The following is a 16,974-nucleotide window of genomic DNA, read 5'->3' on the forward strand; positions in this document are numbered from 1 at the left end:
CTCCAGTCTAGGTTAGAGACTACTCCCAAGTGCTCTCACAGCCCTTGCACTTATTCCTTCACAGCACTATTTAAACAGGTTTACCAATATCCCTTACCGGACCAAAAGATCAATAACAGCAGGAACTGAGAGATAAATCTGTCTCGTTCATTACTGAATTTCATATATGGACATTTTTACATATCTAGCACAATGATTGGCTAGAAGTGCAAATGTATATTAAAAAAAAGAATGAATAAATGAATGAATAAATCATTTGATATTAATATTCAGCAGTTACTTTGCTCAAAATGCAATGTTTATCTACTTCCCCAGTATAAACTGATTACATCCTAGTTCAGTTCAATCCAACAAGTATTTACTTCTTAGCCACATCAAAAAGAATATAAGCCAGGGTACAATCCTCAAGGAACTTACAGTTTTATAAATAAGTCACACAAACACATGAGCTACTACTAGTAAACACCACAAAACCCTATATTATTTCATTCTAAGATACAAGAAATGAGATATGACAAAGGATTTGGTGAGCTTTAGGGCAGGTAAAGCTGAAGACAGAAAATAGAAATGTGCTAACTCAGCAGTTCTGAAAGCAAATCTGAAAACAACCTCCTGAAGACACATAATCCTCCTTTCGGGGTCCATAAGGTCAAAAGTACTTTATAAGACTGTGATGTTAGTTGCTTTTTAAAAAAACTTTTTACTTCTATTCATTCTCAATTATATCAATAATACAATGCACACCCTAGCTAGTTTGGCTCAGTGGATACAGCGTTGGCCTGAGGACTAAAAGGCCCCAGGTTCGATTCCGGTGAAGGGCACCTGCCCAGGTTGCAGGCTCTTTCCCTCCCAGTAGTGGGTGTGCAGGAGGCAGCCAATCAATGACTCTCTCTCACCATTGATGTTTCTATCTCTCTCCCTTCCTCTCTGAAATCTATTTTAAAAAATTAATAATACAATGCAGGATTCTAGAGGCTACACGCCATGTGATAGCACATTGAATGCAGAAGTAGGTATGAGAATCCAGCTGTTTTCTATTAAGCCAACCATTAAAGAGATTTGTAAAAATGTAAAATTATGCCACTTATTACATTTGTATTATTTTGAAAAAAATAGTTCTTTCTTAAAAATGTTATTTGTGTTCAAATGTCTTGAAATTATTGCTAATTTTCAGTGAATTAATATTTTCATTTTCTTAGTTTTAATTTCTATTATGATAAGTATTGATTTATAACCTCTCTAACCAAAGCTCTTTTAAGTCCTCAATAATATCTTAAGAGTCTAATGGGCTACCAACCCAAAAGCTAAGGTCCACCGAGCTAGTTGTTTTTAAGAGATGGATGGGATACCAGCCTAGAGTCTCTGTGTAGAGAAGCTGATTTAGATATTAGGCATTCGCTCAGGCACTGCATAACTTAAAAACATGTTTAAAGTTCAAGTATAGACTTTCCTCTCAGTAGAGTTATTTTTACTTAGTGCAAAACATAAAAAAATTTTTAATATAATTTTTATTCTTCCACCTAAATACAATATATAGGTTCATATTTTTTTGTATTACATATATGGACATGTTTACATTTCTAGTCTTCACAATGATAATTTAAAATTGCTGCATAATCATATCCAGCATTCTTACAAACCTCAATAGCAAGTTTCACATTTGTTTTTTAAAGCATTTTATAAAAATTACTAAAACTTCATGCAAGAAAGAATAGGGAAAATTACTATCCCAAGAAACTTACTTCTAGAATACCAGGGGATCTTATGTTATATCAAACTTGCCTGAGACATACTCCTTTAGCTTGGAAAGCAAATATAATTCCATTTTGCCCGAGAACTTCTGGAAACCTTGAATTCAGAACTACATCTCTCTCCAGCTTTGAAAGCTCTACACGCTCTCAAATTCCTTCAAGAACCTGTTTCCCATCATCTCAGGTGCTACCCATGGTTCCATAAACACAATTCAAGCTTGCATGGGTCCTTTCCACACCTGAAATAACTTTTACCTAATCTGGACCCATCCAAAGGTCATCCTTTAAAGGTCAAGGCCAACGTGAAAGCCAACTCATCCCAGATTTCTGAATTTCTTTCAACTGAATGTTACATCCTTCTTTGAATATCTAAAGGACTTTGTTTAAACATCTCTCAAAATTCAAATTAAACTCTGCTTTCATTATCATCACTTTTAAAAAATATATATTTTTTATTTTTATTTTGAGAGAGGAGGGAAAGGGAATAAGAAAAACATAGATCAACTGCCTCCTGCACACCACATTATCCATATTTTTTATCTCACCACCTCTTTTAGATCTTAAACTTCTTTAGGGCAGGAACTGTTTTATCAATTTCTATTTCTTGAAGCCCATGGGAAAGAGGGAAAAAGTGCTGTGGAAAATGAGGCTCAGACAAACTATAATCTACCCCACATCACATAGCTGGTGATTGAAAGAGTTCAATTTTAATGCCAGACTGCTTGACTAAAAGCCCATGTGCTTTCTACCATATTATCCCAATCTCCCTTTGTTACATCCCTTACAACAATAAATATTCAAGAAGTGTATAAAATTAAGTGAAATCAGACTTACTTTGTTCTTTTTTAAAAATATATTTTAATATATTTTATAGAATTTTCTATTTCTTTTTAAAAAAATATATTTTATTGATTTTTTACAGAGAGGAAGGGAGAGAGACAGAGAGCTAGAAACGTCGATGAGAGAGAAACATCGACCAGCTGCCTCTTACACACCCCCTACCGAGGATGTGCCCACAACCAATCAACGTACATGCCCCTGACCAGAATCGAACCTGGGACCTTTCAGTCCGCAGACCGACGCTCTACCACTGAGCCAAACCGGTTTCGGCCTGACTTTGTTCTTAATCTTAAGGAATCTCTTAGGTGAAAAATACAGAAAAAATGATTTCTACAATCATACTTTTGCCACCCTTACCATCATACCCCCATATATATTATTATGGCCAACAGAACACATTTCATGTGCAGTTTTCAGAAGACAGCACTGAGACCCACATCTCTGTTCCTCAAGTATTAAATGTTAACCAACACCATATTTTTCCTGATTCTTTTTTTTTTTTTAATATTTTATTGATTTTTCACAGAGAGGAAGAGAGAGGGATAGAGAGTTAGAAACATTGATGAGAGAGAATCATCGATCAGCTGCCCCTTGAACACCCCCTACTGGGATGTGCCCGCAACCAAGGTACATGCCCTTGACCGGAATCGAACCTGGGACCCTTCAGTCCGCAGGCCGACGCTCTGTCCACTGAGCCAAACCGGTCCCGGCTCTGGTTCTTAATTTGAGCATAATTGGAGATAACAGAATAAGATTTCAATAAGTGTTTGTTGGATAAATGTGATAAAATTAATAATTTCTTCTACTGTCCAGGAACCTGAATTTACTTTCTCTAGTTCCTCCTCTAATTTCTTCACCATTACTATCTCAGAGCAATAATAGTTAACAAATACAATATACACTGAGTGGCCAGATTATTATGATCTCTGAACACATAATAATCTGGCCACTCAGTGTATATCCTATATAATAAAAGGCTAATATGCAAATTGTCCCCTCCATCAGGAGTTCGACCAGCAGGCAGGCCAGCCAACTGCCCATGTCCCCTCACCCTGGCCAGGCTGGCCAGACCCCGCTCATGCACGAATTCATGCATTGGACCTCTAATATATATACACTGAGTGGCCAGATTATTATTCATTCAGAGATCATAATAATCTGGCCACTCAGTGTATATTGGGCTACAGAAAATATGGCTAACAACTATATGTTTATGCTAGAGGCCTGGTGCACAAAAATTTGTGCACTGGGGAGGGGGGGGGGGGCGCGGGAAGGTCCCCTCAGTCTGGCCTGCGCCCTCTTGAAGTAAAGAACCCCGTGAGGGATATCCACTTGCCATCTTAGCCTGCTCCCCGGGGGATTGGGCCTAAACTGGCAGTCAGACATCCCTCTGGCAGCCTGGGAGCCTTCGGGGGATGTCTGACTGTTGGCTTAGGCCCGCTCCCCACGGGCATTGGCCTTGGCGGGATGGTGGAGCAGGTGAGCAGCGGTGCCAGACCAAAGTAGGGCGCTGGTCACTGTCATCAAGGTGAGCCTCTGGTCGTTACTGAAAATTCTTTGCTCCTGTGCACTCATACCTGCTGCCCGCACCAGCCCCGAACACTTGGCACCATCAGTGAGTGTGAGTGGCGGCTGCAGACCCTGATCGCCCTTGAAGGCTTCTCCACCTCCCCCTACTCCAGAGGAGCGATTGGGACAGTAGCTGCCACTCACACCTGCTGACAGCGCCGGCCCTGCTCGCTGCTGGTGTTGGCCACAATTGCTCCATGCTGTCAGCGGGTACAAGCAGGGCTGGCACCATCAGCGCATAGGAGTGGTGGCAGCAGTGGGAGCAGGGCTGCCAGTAGAAAGGGGACCAGGGGCTGTAGCAGGAGGGGCCAGGAGGAGGCAAGGAGGATGGGCCAACACCTGCCCCTGTGCCCACCACAGCCTTGCACCCCACAGTTATTTTCAAGGTGCACAAATTTGTGCACTGAGCCCCTAGTACCAAATAAAGTATAAAACCTAGCATGTGGCAGGGACTTAATATTTTTGAATGAAGAAACTGTTTCCCTATTACTCTTAATTTATAGTAACATATATTATATATTGCTTATATGTTAAATAACAAAATATATAATATATAATACATCGCCCAGCTGGTGTTGCTCAGTGGTCAAGTGTCAACCCATGAGCCAGGAGGTCAAGTTTCAATTCCCAGTCAGGGAACATGCCCAGGTTACAGGCTCCATCTCCAATAGGGGGTGTGCAGGAAGTAGTCGATTGAAGATTCTTTCTTATCATTGATATTTCTATCTCTCTCCCTCCCCTTTCCTCTCTCTGAAATCAATAAAAATATATATGTAATACATTACTATTATATAATAAAGAACTTGCCTGCCTTTGCCCCAGGTTCCTGAGAAGTACCCACTAAATCCTTGGATATTTAGAGTAATTGATAGTTTTATGTTAACAAATTAACAAGGTGTCTTTTATACTCCTTATGGGTGCTCAGACAGTTTATGCTAATGAAATGACTCAGGATCAGAGCCAGTCTAGCCAGAAAGGCCAACCTTGTGATTAGAGGTTTGATGCCCTGGAGACTGAGTAAAATCATGTAGCAAAAGCTTATTCAATGAAATTCTAATAAAAACTCTGGACATCAAAGCTCTGGTGAGCTTCCATGGTTTACAATACTCTGTGCACTTAACACATCAGTGTGTCAGGAAGATGATGCATCCCGACTCCACAGGAAGAAGATACAGAAGCTGCATGTTTAGGACCTTCCCAGACCCTCTCTATGTGTCTTTTTTTTTTTTTTTTTTTTGGTGGCTAGTCCTTATTTGTAGTTTTTTGTTTGTTTGTTTGTTTTTCTATAATAAAACTGTAATTGTAAGGTTAGCACTTTCCTGAGTTCTCTGAGTCATTGTAGTAAATTATTGAACCTAAGAGGGTAGTAGGAACCCCTGAATTTTTAGGCAGTTGTTCAGAAATGTGGATGGCTTGATAACTCCTGAGCTTGAGAATGGAGTGTGAAGTGAGGGTGTTTTGTGGGGGCACTGAGCCCTTAATCTGTCTAACTCCAGGTAGTTAGTGTCAGGACTGCAGTATAATTACATCACAAGTAACAGATATCATTTTGTAAATAAGCGCCAGGCATTAAACCAGTATTTTTACATACATGATTTCTAAATCTTTAGAAAACATTTCTAAGTCTCGCAACAACTGCACATGATAGAATTACTGTCCTAATTTTTAAAAAAATATATTTTATTGATTTTTCTACAGAGAGGAAGGGAGAGGAATAGAAAGCTAGAAACATCGATGAGAGAAAAACATCGATCAGCTGCCTCCTGCACACACCCCACCGGGGATGTGCCCGCAACCAAGGCACATGCCCCTGACCAGAATCGAACCCGGGACCCTTCAGTCCGCAAGCTGACGCTCTATCCACTGAGCCAAACCGGTTTTGGCATTATCCTAATTTTTTAAGTAAGAAAACTAAGGAGTAAAAGCTATAGAGACAGTGGAGCCAAAACTCAGACTCAGCACTGTCTGACTCAAAAGCCCAGCATCTAGTCACTATCCTCACCAGCTTCTCATTACTGGTTACATATCGTAAATACAACACAAGGTAGCTATGGAAGAATGCATGGCACCTGAACTGAGAGGTAACTGTAAAATCTAAGGTACTCTGTATGAATTTACAAACTCTTTATATGAAATATAAAACAGTGTAATTTAATACAAATTTCTTTAGCAATTGCTTAACTTACTTGTTTGCGTTTTGGAAACATGTTTCTGGAGAAAATCAACTATCTGAGCCAAAATCTTCTTATGACAATGTGTTGATAATTTTTCATCACACTCGTAACACCTGAAAACATAGAACATTTAAGCAAATTCTGCAAGTATCTTCAATAATTTTGCACATGAGGTAATAAAGTTGGCACTTACCAGCTTTTGTCTTTCTATTATGAGAGTAAGGGAGGTAGGTGCAAAGGGTGAGGCACCAGGAAAATCAAGAGAAATAAGCGGTGGACAGTTAATACAGAGTCTTATTATTCAATTAAAGTTTTGGTAGTTTATCCTAAGTGCAATGGAACACCATGAGGTGTTTTCAAGCAGGAAAGTGATATTATCCACTTTAAATTTAAAAACATCACTCTAACTATTATCAAATTATAGTTTATCAGTAATAGAAGCAGATCAGAGGATCTTGAACACAATGAACAGATTTATCTTATATATTTTCAGGTATAGACATGAGAAGGGAGAATTGTGTAAGAGTATGTCAGTGATTCTCAAACGGGAGCAATTTTGTCCTCAGAGGACATTTGGCAATATTTTGAGACCATTTTGGTTGTTACATTGGGGAAGCTGCTACTGACATCCGTGGGTAGAGAGGCCAGAAATGCTGCTAAACATCCTCTATCTCTAGGACAGTCCTGGACAGTACAGGACAGGCCCCTTACAACCAAGAATTATCAGCCCAAATGACACTTGTACTGAGATTGAGAAATACTGGTTTAAGTAAAACAAGACTAGCTGAGAGTTAGTAATATTTAAAGCTGGGTGATGGATGTAGAGGAAAAATTCATTTTAGTATTTGTCTACTATTGTTAAAAGGTTAAAAAATAAAACAAGATAAAAAGGGAAGAAAATAAAAACTGCCAGGCTTCTGACTTGAATACTTAGTTCCACTTATAGAGATGGAGAAGACTGGATGAGATTAGTATTTTATTTTGTTTGAGGTCTATTTGGGAAGAGTGGGTTCAGTAATGATTTCTAAAAATGCATACCTTTTCAGAAAACCAACCTCCACTAAGTTTACTCATTAATGCATACAGTATTAATAAAGGTTTCTTCTATATATTATCATTACCTATTCCCTTTATCTTCATGAGATCCAAAGATCAAATAAAAATATGTGTTTGAAAGCAATGAAAATTTGATAAGTCTAATGTGTTATACCAACACTAACTTATATATTCACAATCTTCTTTCTTATAATTATTAGTGGTTCTATGATCAATGACTGTAAACTAGATTTAGGTTCCTTTCCTAAATAATACTTACAGTCAAATATTTACTGAGTGTCCCCTCTCTCACGTGTACACAAAAATATATACATAGATAAATCCATGAAGGAAATGAGTCACAGAAAACATCCCCAAATGTCTTTTCAATAAGAATTTAATTATAGTTACCAGGCTTACATGATAGATGCTCTATGTTTACGAATGTAACAATTATAAAAAATAATAAAATATAATTTCTCATTTTAAAGATGTTGAAATGTCGCCAAAACCGGTTTGGCTCAGTGGTAGAGCATCGGTCTGCGGACTGAAAGGTCCCAGGTTCGATTCCGGTCAAGGGCATGTACATTGGTTGCGGGCACATCCCCGGTAGGGGGTGTGCAAAAGGCAGCTGGTTGGTGTTTCTCTCTCACCGACGTTTCTAGCTCTCTATGTCTCTCCCTTCTTCTCTGTAAAAAATCAATAAAATATATTAAAATAAATAAATAAATAAAGATGTTGAAATGTCAAGAAATTTTTACTGACATTGCAATTTAATGTTTACTTGTTATAAAATACTAGAGACCCAGTGCACAAAATTCGTGCATGGGTGCAATCCCTAGGCCTGACCGGTGATGGAAGCGCAAGCATCTGGCATAGAAGTACAGGTCCCAGAAAATTCATTCAAGGAACCCTAGAAGTCTATAAATTCTAGTTGGAACATTTTTGTTGTAAAATACAAGGAAAGCATTTCAATAGTGTTCACTTACACCACTAAAGCTGTGTGGTATGCTGAGAAGAGACTAGGCACTAAAAAAAAAAGACTTGTTTCAGTGCCTGGATTTTTATTGTGTAACCACAGAAAGGTAAATGATATTCAGTGTCCTTATGCATAAAGTGAGGGAACTGAACTTGATTTCTAAGTAAGGTTTCATAGTATATTCTCTAAGAAGTTCCCTTTTACCCACAGAGCATCACCATACATTTGACTGTTTCAAGCTCCTTCCTCCTCTAGAACTCGGGATTCTGTATTAGCACGTTCATTACGAAAAAGTGACTGGAAAAAATTTTTCTAATTTCTTTATTATTTAAATTTTATATTCATGAGTAATTATTTTCTTAAATTATTCCATAGGTTACATTCAGGCTAAAAAGCATAAGTTGGTATAACATCTTTAATTATTTTGCCCATAAAGCTAAAAAAAAATATTTTTTTTGTAATGGACATAAGTACTAACAAAATCTAACTTACCATATAATCCATGAGCTCAGACTAATTATAATACAGTGCAGCTCTGTTCTCCAACTCTTGAAGTGCTTCAGTGAATGCTGGCTTTCTGAGTTTTTACCACATCCCTGAAGGGGAACAGATTGCTGTTTTGATTTACATACATATTTGTTTCTAAATCAACCAAAACTTAAATCATACTTGAACTCAAAAATCATAAAATACAAATAAGTAAAAGAAGGTCTAGATATGAGAACTATTTCGAGTGGAATGGATTCCTTTTCAAGTTCTTATAAATTACACATGATTACTTTCTGAACACAACACCTTTCACTTTACCTTAAACATTTCTAAGACATTTCTTAGAGAGTTCTTTCAAAACATGGAATAAATGTATCTTAAGTTTTAAGCATTACTGACAATCCAACTCAAAATAATCATTAAGGAAAATATTTAAGACAAACTCCCACATTAAAAATAAAAACTTTCTCACCTGAAAACCACACTTGAGGCACAACCAAATCTCAGAAGAAAGTACTGGCTGTTCATCATGGAATCTTCTTTCTTTTAAACATTCTGAGCAAACTGACCACAGATTCTCAGCTATTGCCTTTTTCACATGATTCACACTGACAGCATGACTTACATGTTGACAAGTAAAACCTATAGAATAAAACAAAACAAAATTTGAGCATTTTCTTTGCTAAACCAAAGTGCAGTCATCAATAAGCAAATCCACTAATATTAAAATGCTGTAAAAAGCACTGAGATTGAAAAAAAGAACAAAATAACTCATAAAGGATACATATTGCATATTCCATTTATAAAATATTTGTGAAATAACATAATTACAGAGTTCGAAAACAGTTTAGTGGTTACCAAAGGCTGCAGATGGGGAGAAACTCAGAGTTATGGCTGTAGACAGGTATCAACTTTGGGTGGTGATTTAACAGTCATGTATCTTGATTGTGGTGATTATAGAAAGCTGTACATGTAATAAAATTGCCCGCAACCCTAGCATGTGCCCTTGACCAGCCCGGGAAGTTCAGTCCACAGGCTGACACTCTATCCACTGAGCCAAACCAACTAGGGCTTAAAAACATCTTTTTAAATGAAGAGCTGAACTAACTGGTAAGAAAGTAAAGAAAATCCTCCGAGGCCAAAACGAAGGCATGAGGCTAACACAAATGCTAAAGCCAGCAGCTCCCCAGGGTGGTCTGCCCACCTCAGTGGCATCATTTTTTTTGGGGGGGGAAGACCAGCAACCTGACTCTGTACCTAGTTAATTAATATCTCTAATGCACATTCCTGTTAGCCTATAGTCCAGTCACTGCCCCTTCCTTAATTATCTGGTCTTGCAAGACCTATTTACCTAAATACTCCCACTTTACAGAGGCCATAAACCATGAACAGTACACAACCCTCGGAGGGAGTTATCATTGCTGGCACCAGGCCAGGCCTTTAGGTGTGGTCTCACAGCCCCCATCCCAACACATGGGGCTTTGTGCAAAGCCTGATAAAGATCCAGGAGTCTGATCCATATCTGGGGGACAAAGAAACCAAAGGGTATAAAGAGAAAGCTTCCTCCATATTGGTTTGCTCAGGATTTGGAAACAGGCTCCCCTGAGTCACGATACTAGTACCTCTGGAAATAAATGGGTTTTTCCTGTATCTCCAAGGCCTCCTGTGTGAGTATTTTCCGGTCGCCTGGTAAAATCTGTAACTACGTGAAGCATGAGAAACAGGGCAAGGACAAAAATAAGCTACTTCTGATTACTTTATAAACTAAACAAAATATTAATAAAAACACCAATAGCAGTTTTTGAAACTAGACAAGCTGATTTTTATGTTCACACTGAAAAGAATAAAAACAAAGAGAAAATATTTCATTAATTAAAAGTATATGTTTAACCACTATGCTGTACATTTGAAACTAATATAAAATAATATTGAATGTAAACTGTAATTTAAAAATGAAATAAAAAACGTATGTTGTTATATCTTTTCTATAACATTATTTAGGAGGCCAGTTACAACGTACCAGCAATGTCGTCTGAAGAGTCTTCATCATGAGGTATAGTCGGCCTTTTACTCCTTTTGGCTTTCTCAGATAAAACTTTGGATGGCTCTTTCACCCGCATCTGTTATTTACTGAAAAAGGTTAGGGGGGGAGGGGGGGATGAGTATACGTAATCTAATCCTCAAAAATAAAATTATATGTATTATACTTTATGCATATTAAAATTGAAATTACTATCATTTTAATTGGTCTACTAAATCAACGGAGGAAGAGGGGAGAGTCAGATGGAACCAAAACTTCTTTATTAAACCAACATGAAGTGGCACTTTATATTGACTTTTACCAACTACTCCCTAGATATATGCTATGTAGGTGAATGAAAAACTAAAGTTTCAATCAAGGGAGCAAGTGCTGCTTCTAAGTCAGGTGCTCCCTTGCCCTTTCTCCTGTCTCACTAGCTAGGAGATAGTAGGAGTTGGTAAAGCTACAATGGCCCAGGGATGGAAGCCATGTGCCAAGCACAGTAGAGCTACCCCACCTTTCTGTGTGACCTAGTGCTATGCTACTGAGAGAGAAATAAATTTCTACCTTTCCCCCACTTTTTATTTTATTTTTTAAATTATTTTTTAAAATATATTTTTTTATTGATTTCACAGAGGAAAGGAGAGGAAGGGAGAGAAACATCAATGATGAAAGAGAATCATTGATCAGCTGCTTCCTGCAGCCTCACCAGGAATCAAGCTCACAACCCAGGCATGTGCCCTGACCAGGAATCAAACCTGCTCAACCACTGAGCCACACTGGCCTAACTCCGACTTTTTTTTTTTTTTTTTTTTTTTTTAAATATATTTTATTGATTTTTTACAGAGAGGAAAGGAAAGGGATAGAGAGTCAGAAACATCAATGAGAGAGAACCATCGACCAGTTGCCTCCTGCATACCCCCTACTGAGGATGTGCCTGCAACCAAGGTACATGCCCTTGACCAGAATGGAACCTGAGACTTTTCAGTCCGCAGGCCGACGCTCTATCCACTGAGCCAAACCGGTTTCAGCTCCCACTTTTTTTAATTATGAAAAGTCTTAAACTTCCACAAAAACTAAAAGAACAATATAATGAATACCCATATACTATCTATATTCCACCTAAAACATTTTGCCATACTTATTTTATCTAAATACCAATGTACATATAGACATATATACCTGTGTGTTTGTTTGTTTTTTTTAATATATTTTTATTGATTTCAGAGAGGAAGGGAGAGGGAGAGAGAAACATCAATGATGAGAGAGGAAAAAAAATTATGAGAGAATTGATTGGCTGCCTCCTGCACACCCCCTATTGGGGATCGAGCCCACAGCCCAGGCATGAGCCCCTGACAGGAATCGAACCTGGTACCCTTCAGTCCGCAGGGTGGAGCTCTATCCACTGAGCCAAACCAGCCAGGGCTGTATGTTTGTTTTTGCTGAACTATCTGAATGTTGCAGACAGCATGTATCACTTAAGAATAACAATATTCTCCTATATGATCACATCATAATCACATCTCAGAAAATCAACATGTTTAATTTCTTCCACTGACCCAAAAGTGTCTTCTATACTGGTTTTTTGAATAAGAATTCAATCAAGGCTTTTGTATTGATTATGTCGCTTTAGTGCTTAATTGACAACTGTTTTTCCCATAAAAGATGGAAGTTAACAGTGCCCTACTTTCCTAAGACACTGGCTTTTTAAAGAGATCAGGGCATTGCATGAGTCATCTTGGAGGTTTTGCTAAAATGTAGATTTTGATTAAACAAGGCTGTCACAGGACCTGAGATTCTGCCTGCTTTGCAAGCTCCCAATGGGAAGTCAATGCTGGTGGTCCAGTTTCAATAGCAAAACTATAATACCCCACAATGAATTTGACTCTTCCCTCGTGGTGTTATTTAACTCTATCTCTTATATTTCTTTAAAACTCAGTTAATTCTAAAGATTTTAGATACAAGTTATGTAATTTTTTTAAACCAATATATTTTGGAGTATTTATTAAAGTAGCTTAGCCTAAATCCTTCCTGGTATCACCTTGCCCCATGGCTGAGCTACTGTAATATTCATGATTATTTATTTACGTATTTGCTTTTATTGATCAAGGTGAAAGAATCTTTCAACGCAGTAATAAATTCTGAATCTTGATTTAGTTCTATTATGTCCCACAGTAGGGAGCTTTTGTGAGTCATTTTACAATTAATTTCTTTAAGTCCAAGGGTCACTATATTGAACTGAGTTGCAAAAAATTAAGGCCTCAAAGTCACAGACATGCACACAGCCTTTGAGTTCCTTGATCACTTCATTTCTTTTCTTTTTTTCTTCTTCTTTTTTGTATAGCAAAGGTGGAAATTTATTGAAGAACATGTACAGATTCCCACGTGGGTAAGGGAAAGAATCTCACAGCACAAACTCCCACGTGGGGAGGGGAAAAGGGTCCCCTTAATCACTTCATTTCTGACTGCCTTTTACCTCCAACTTCCTCATCTGCTTAGCCCCACAGTCCCGCCTTGCAAAATCACTAACTCAAGTACCCCATCCTCAGGTCACAACTTCAAGTTCTTCCAGCTTCCTTGCCCAGCCTCTCCTACTCTCCTTGAGTGACCAGGCTCACAGGAGATTGCATCTCAACAAGTGCTCCCAGGATCACTTCAGAGGGCAGGAAAAGGAGACATGCAAATGGGAGTACTGATTCTTCAAGCGTCACTTGGAAGTGACACACGTCATGTCTGCTCTTATTTTACTGGGCTAAACAAGTCAGATGGCAACTCATTTCAAGCAGACATAGAGAGGGGGGATGTTAGTGTAGACAAAGAATGCAGCCTTATCATGTTCCCAGGAGGAACAGAATATGTGTACGTAGCCCAGATGAGTACATTACCACTCTCACAAAACCCCAATCCTAGATGAACACAATTAACCACTTTCTCAATGTCTGCATCCAAATGGCAGGAGAATCTTGTAAGAAAACAGAGTGGGTCCACTAAATTCACACACAATCTCAAATGGATGAAGACATGCCATTGTCTACTATACTTTCTGCTCAGCTTATCTATCTTCTCACAGCCATTTGAAACCTTTTTCACTCTCCGAAACCTCTAACTCTTCCATCTCCCTACTACTAAAAATAAAGTCTAGTTTTCTACTTACTGAAAGAGACATAATCAGATGGCAAATCTGATCTTTTCACCCCAAACATACAAATTTACCTCCAACTATGCTAAGTTGATGCCAAAAAAAAAATAGACATAACTAAAAGAATCCAGGAAAAGTGGCCCATAACTATACAGATAAACTCTCAATAAAGAAGAACATTAACACATATGCTGGCAGAATTTTAAAAAAAAAAGAACCGGGTACTTTATCTAAAATCTATAAAAGACAGACTTTTTTGTTTTTTCCCAAAAACACTGACTCAAACTTAACTTGGCAATGTCAATTTCCAGTGATTTTCATGACATATACAATATGCCTACACCTTCTATTCAATAGTATCATTTTGGACAGTAACCCACTATTCAGCAATCACTTATCTGTATATGTTTCTTTTTTCAATTTTCCTTTAGAGCAAAAATACTTTCTATCATCTATTACTGGAGCTTCAAATACTTTCTTATCATCAATATTGTGTCTGGGGTGTTCCAAGACCACCCTCACATTTGGAGATTCACTAGAGGGACTCACAAAACTCAGCATATACAGCAGTTAGTTGTACTCATAGCTAACATTTACTAGGGCAACGTAGTATGAAAATACCGTCTGATCATAATGAAAAAAGACACAGCCGAAGGCTGGAGGAATCCATGTGTAGGTTCCCTATGCTCTCTCCTTCCCAGAAGGAATCAAACCCAAGCAAAACATCTGTGCAATGTTTTTGCCCAGGGAAGCCCATCACAGACTCGCAGGCCCAGGATTTCTATGGGAGCCGGTAACTTCAGCACAACCACATGGCAAGGCATAAACCATATTGTTGCCAGATACCAAACAAGCGCTCATCTTGCAGGAGCCTTTCTAAAAATTCGGCAAGCTCAGGCCTCCGGCGCTCTTTTCAGCACCAATGCTTTCGGACCATTTTTCTCACGTGGTTGTTTCCCAACCAAAGTTTTTAGTTATCAACTTCAGCATTACTCTAAGATCTGTCCTTATCTTTATTGTAGGATGTACAACTAAGTTGTTTAGCAATGTTTGATTTTTTTAAAGCAGGTTATGCAAAAAATAAAAAGCCTGTATTCCTTTTTTTTTTTTTTTTTTTTTTTAATCTGTTTTTTCTTGCTCTTGGGCCATTATTTTCAGCGGCGGAGGCGAGGTTGGGGGAGGGAGGAGAAATTGGGACACGACTCTCCCTTTAGATTCCAGGCTCCAAGAGATGAACAGCGCTTACAAGGTTTTACTGAGCATCGCACTCGGTTCCAAGCTCGTCTACGCCCACTGAATCCTCACTGCCACCCACTGGGACAGGTTACTATTATTTCGCCCAGTTTACACCTGAAGAAACTGGGGTACACAGAGACTAAGTGAGGGGCAGGGTTCCCGGAGCCGGGAGGTGGTGGGCGGGGATCTGGACCCGGGCAGTCCGCCTCCAAGGCTCCCAACCCAGAGCGGTGCAGCCAGAGACCCTGTGACACGCGGCCCCCCCGGTCACGACCACAAACACCCCAAGTTTCCTTAGAGGAAATGCGTCCTAGAGGAGAGGATGCCGGAGGGAGGCCGGGCCAGATGGGTGCCGGGCTGCCGCGCACCCGATCGAGGTGAGGCGGGGACCCGGCCCCTCTCCCACCAGGACGCCCCGGCCCCTCCGGCCGCCGCCCGGACCCGGGCCCGCTCAGCCGCGATCCCCGGCCCTGGAGGACACCCGGCGGCCCCACCCCGCCCCCCGCGATCGGCAGGACGGGAGGGCGCAGGGGGCCTCTCCCCCAGGCCCACCACTCCCCTGGGGGTCAGGGTCGCAGAAACCAAGACTGAGCGGCTGCGACCCCAGCGCCGCAGCCGCAACTCACCTGCCAGGCCGGGCCTCCGGGTCCACACCAGACGGGACTGCGCCTGCGCGGCCGTCCTGTCAGAGGGGGCGGGCCGGGGGCGGGGCCTTGGATGGGCGGGGGCGGGGCCAAGGTCTGGGTGGGCGGGGACCTCCGCGGGGAGCCGCGCACCCGAGCGGGACGGGGACCGGGCGGGCGGGGCTCGGTAAGGCCTGCGTTCCCTTCTTGGGCAGAGCCCGGTAGGTGCCCACTGATCTTACAATAATAGCGCCGGACTCCCGTTTGGATTCGAATAGAAGCCTCGGGGTTACATCTCCCTTGTTGCTGCGCACCTGCTGGGACAGCCTCCTCCCTTCCTCCGCACACATTGCACCATCAAGCCCCATGTGACACCCGTCATAGGTCACCTTGCCTTTTTTTTTTTTTTTTTTTTTTTTTTTTTTATGATGGTTGTCTTATCTTTCTTATTTCCTTACTGGTCAGGGAACGTCTTGATCTACTCCTATACCTCTTGGAATTTAGGTTACCCGTGAAAGTGGTCTGCATATTGCATATGCTTAGGAATAAGTAGCTGGCTTGAAAATATTTCGATTGAACTTTGAAGCAAGGGAGCAGAAGCCCCAGGTTCTATCCCTCCCCTCCCCTTCTTTCTAGGTTAGGGAGCTACGGGTTGACTTGTGGCTAGACACCTGCCCCCTTACTGACTGACACACACTCCCCTCCTCTCCCCTCACACCCCCCCCCCCCCCCCCCATTTATTGGGGTAAGAAATAGTTGAGATAGTCCTAGCGGATTTGGCTCAGTAGGTAGAGCCTCTGGACTGTAGGGTCCAGGGTACCGTTCTGGTCAAGGGCGCATGTGCAATCCCCAGTAGGGGACATGCAGGAGGCAGCGGATCAATGATCCTCTCTCATCACTAATGTTTCTCTCTCTCCCTCGCCCTTCCTCTCTGAAACCAATAAGAATATATATTTTAAAAAATAGTTGAGACAAATGAAAACTAGTTTCAGCCAGGGTTAGCAGTCATCTTGACCTACATCTTAGTTTTGGGGCCTAGTTTTGAGGCCGCTCTGCCCTCCAGACACCTCTCCCCCTCCTCCCCCTCCCCAATCCGGAGAAGAGGGACTGAGATGAGCT

The 16,974-nt window shown here is 40.5% G+C and overlaps 1 protein-coding gene across 5 annotated transcripts in view; it reads right to left on the bottom strand.

Annotated features, from left to right (window-relative positions):
• The window catches only part of USP45 (ubiquitin specific peptidase 45), a 54,340-nt gene extending 38,143 nt beyond the window's left edge, over positions 1–16,197 (bottom strand). For all 5 annotated transcript variants that reach the window (XR_014795464.1, XR_014795465.1, XM_084889367.1 and 2 more), the window contains exons 1-5: positions 15,859–16,197; positions 10,858–10,967; positions 9,310–9,479; positions 8,841–8,944; positions 6,347–6,447 (exon numbers count right to left, since the gene is read on the bottom strand). Coding sequence is in view for 3 of the 5 variants with exons in the window: in XM_084889367.1 (XP_084745493.1) it covers positions 6,347–6,447; positions 8,841–8,944; positions 9,310–9,479; positions 10,858–10,957 (475 nt within the window). In the remaining 2 variants the exon portion in view is untranslated. The remainder of the gene's footprint in view (positions 1–6,346; positions 6,448–8,840; positions 8,945–9,309; positions 9,480–10,857; positions 10,968–15,858) is intronic.
• Positions 16,198–16,974: the final 777 nt, after the last annotated feature.

Source organism: Pipistrellus hanaki (assembly GCF_964339955.1).
Source record: "Pipistrellus hanaki genome assembly, chromosome: 7".
NCBI lineage: Eukaryota > Metazoa > Chordata > Mammalia > Chiroptera > Vespertilionidae > Pipistrellus > Pipistrellus hanaki.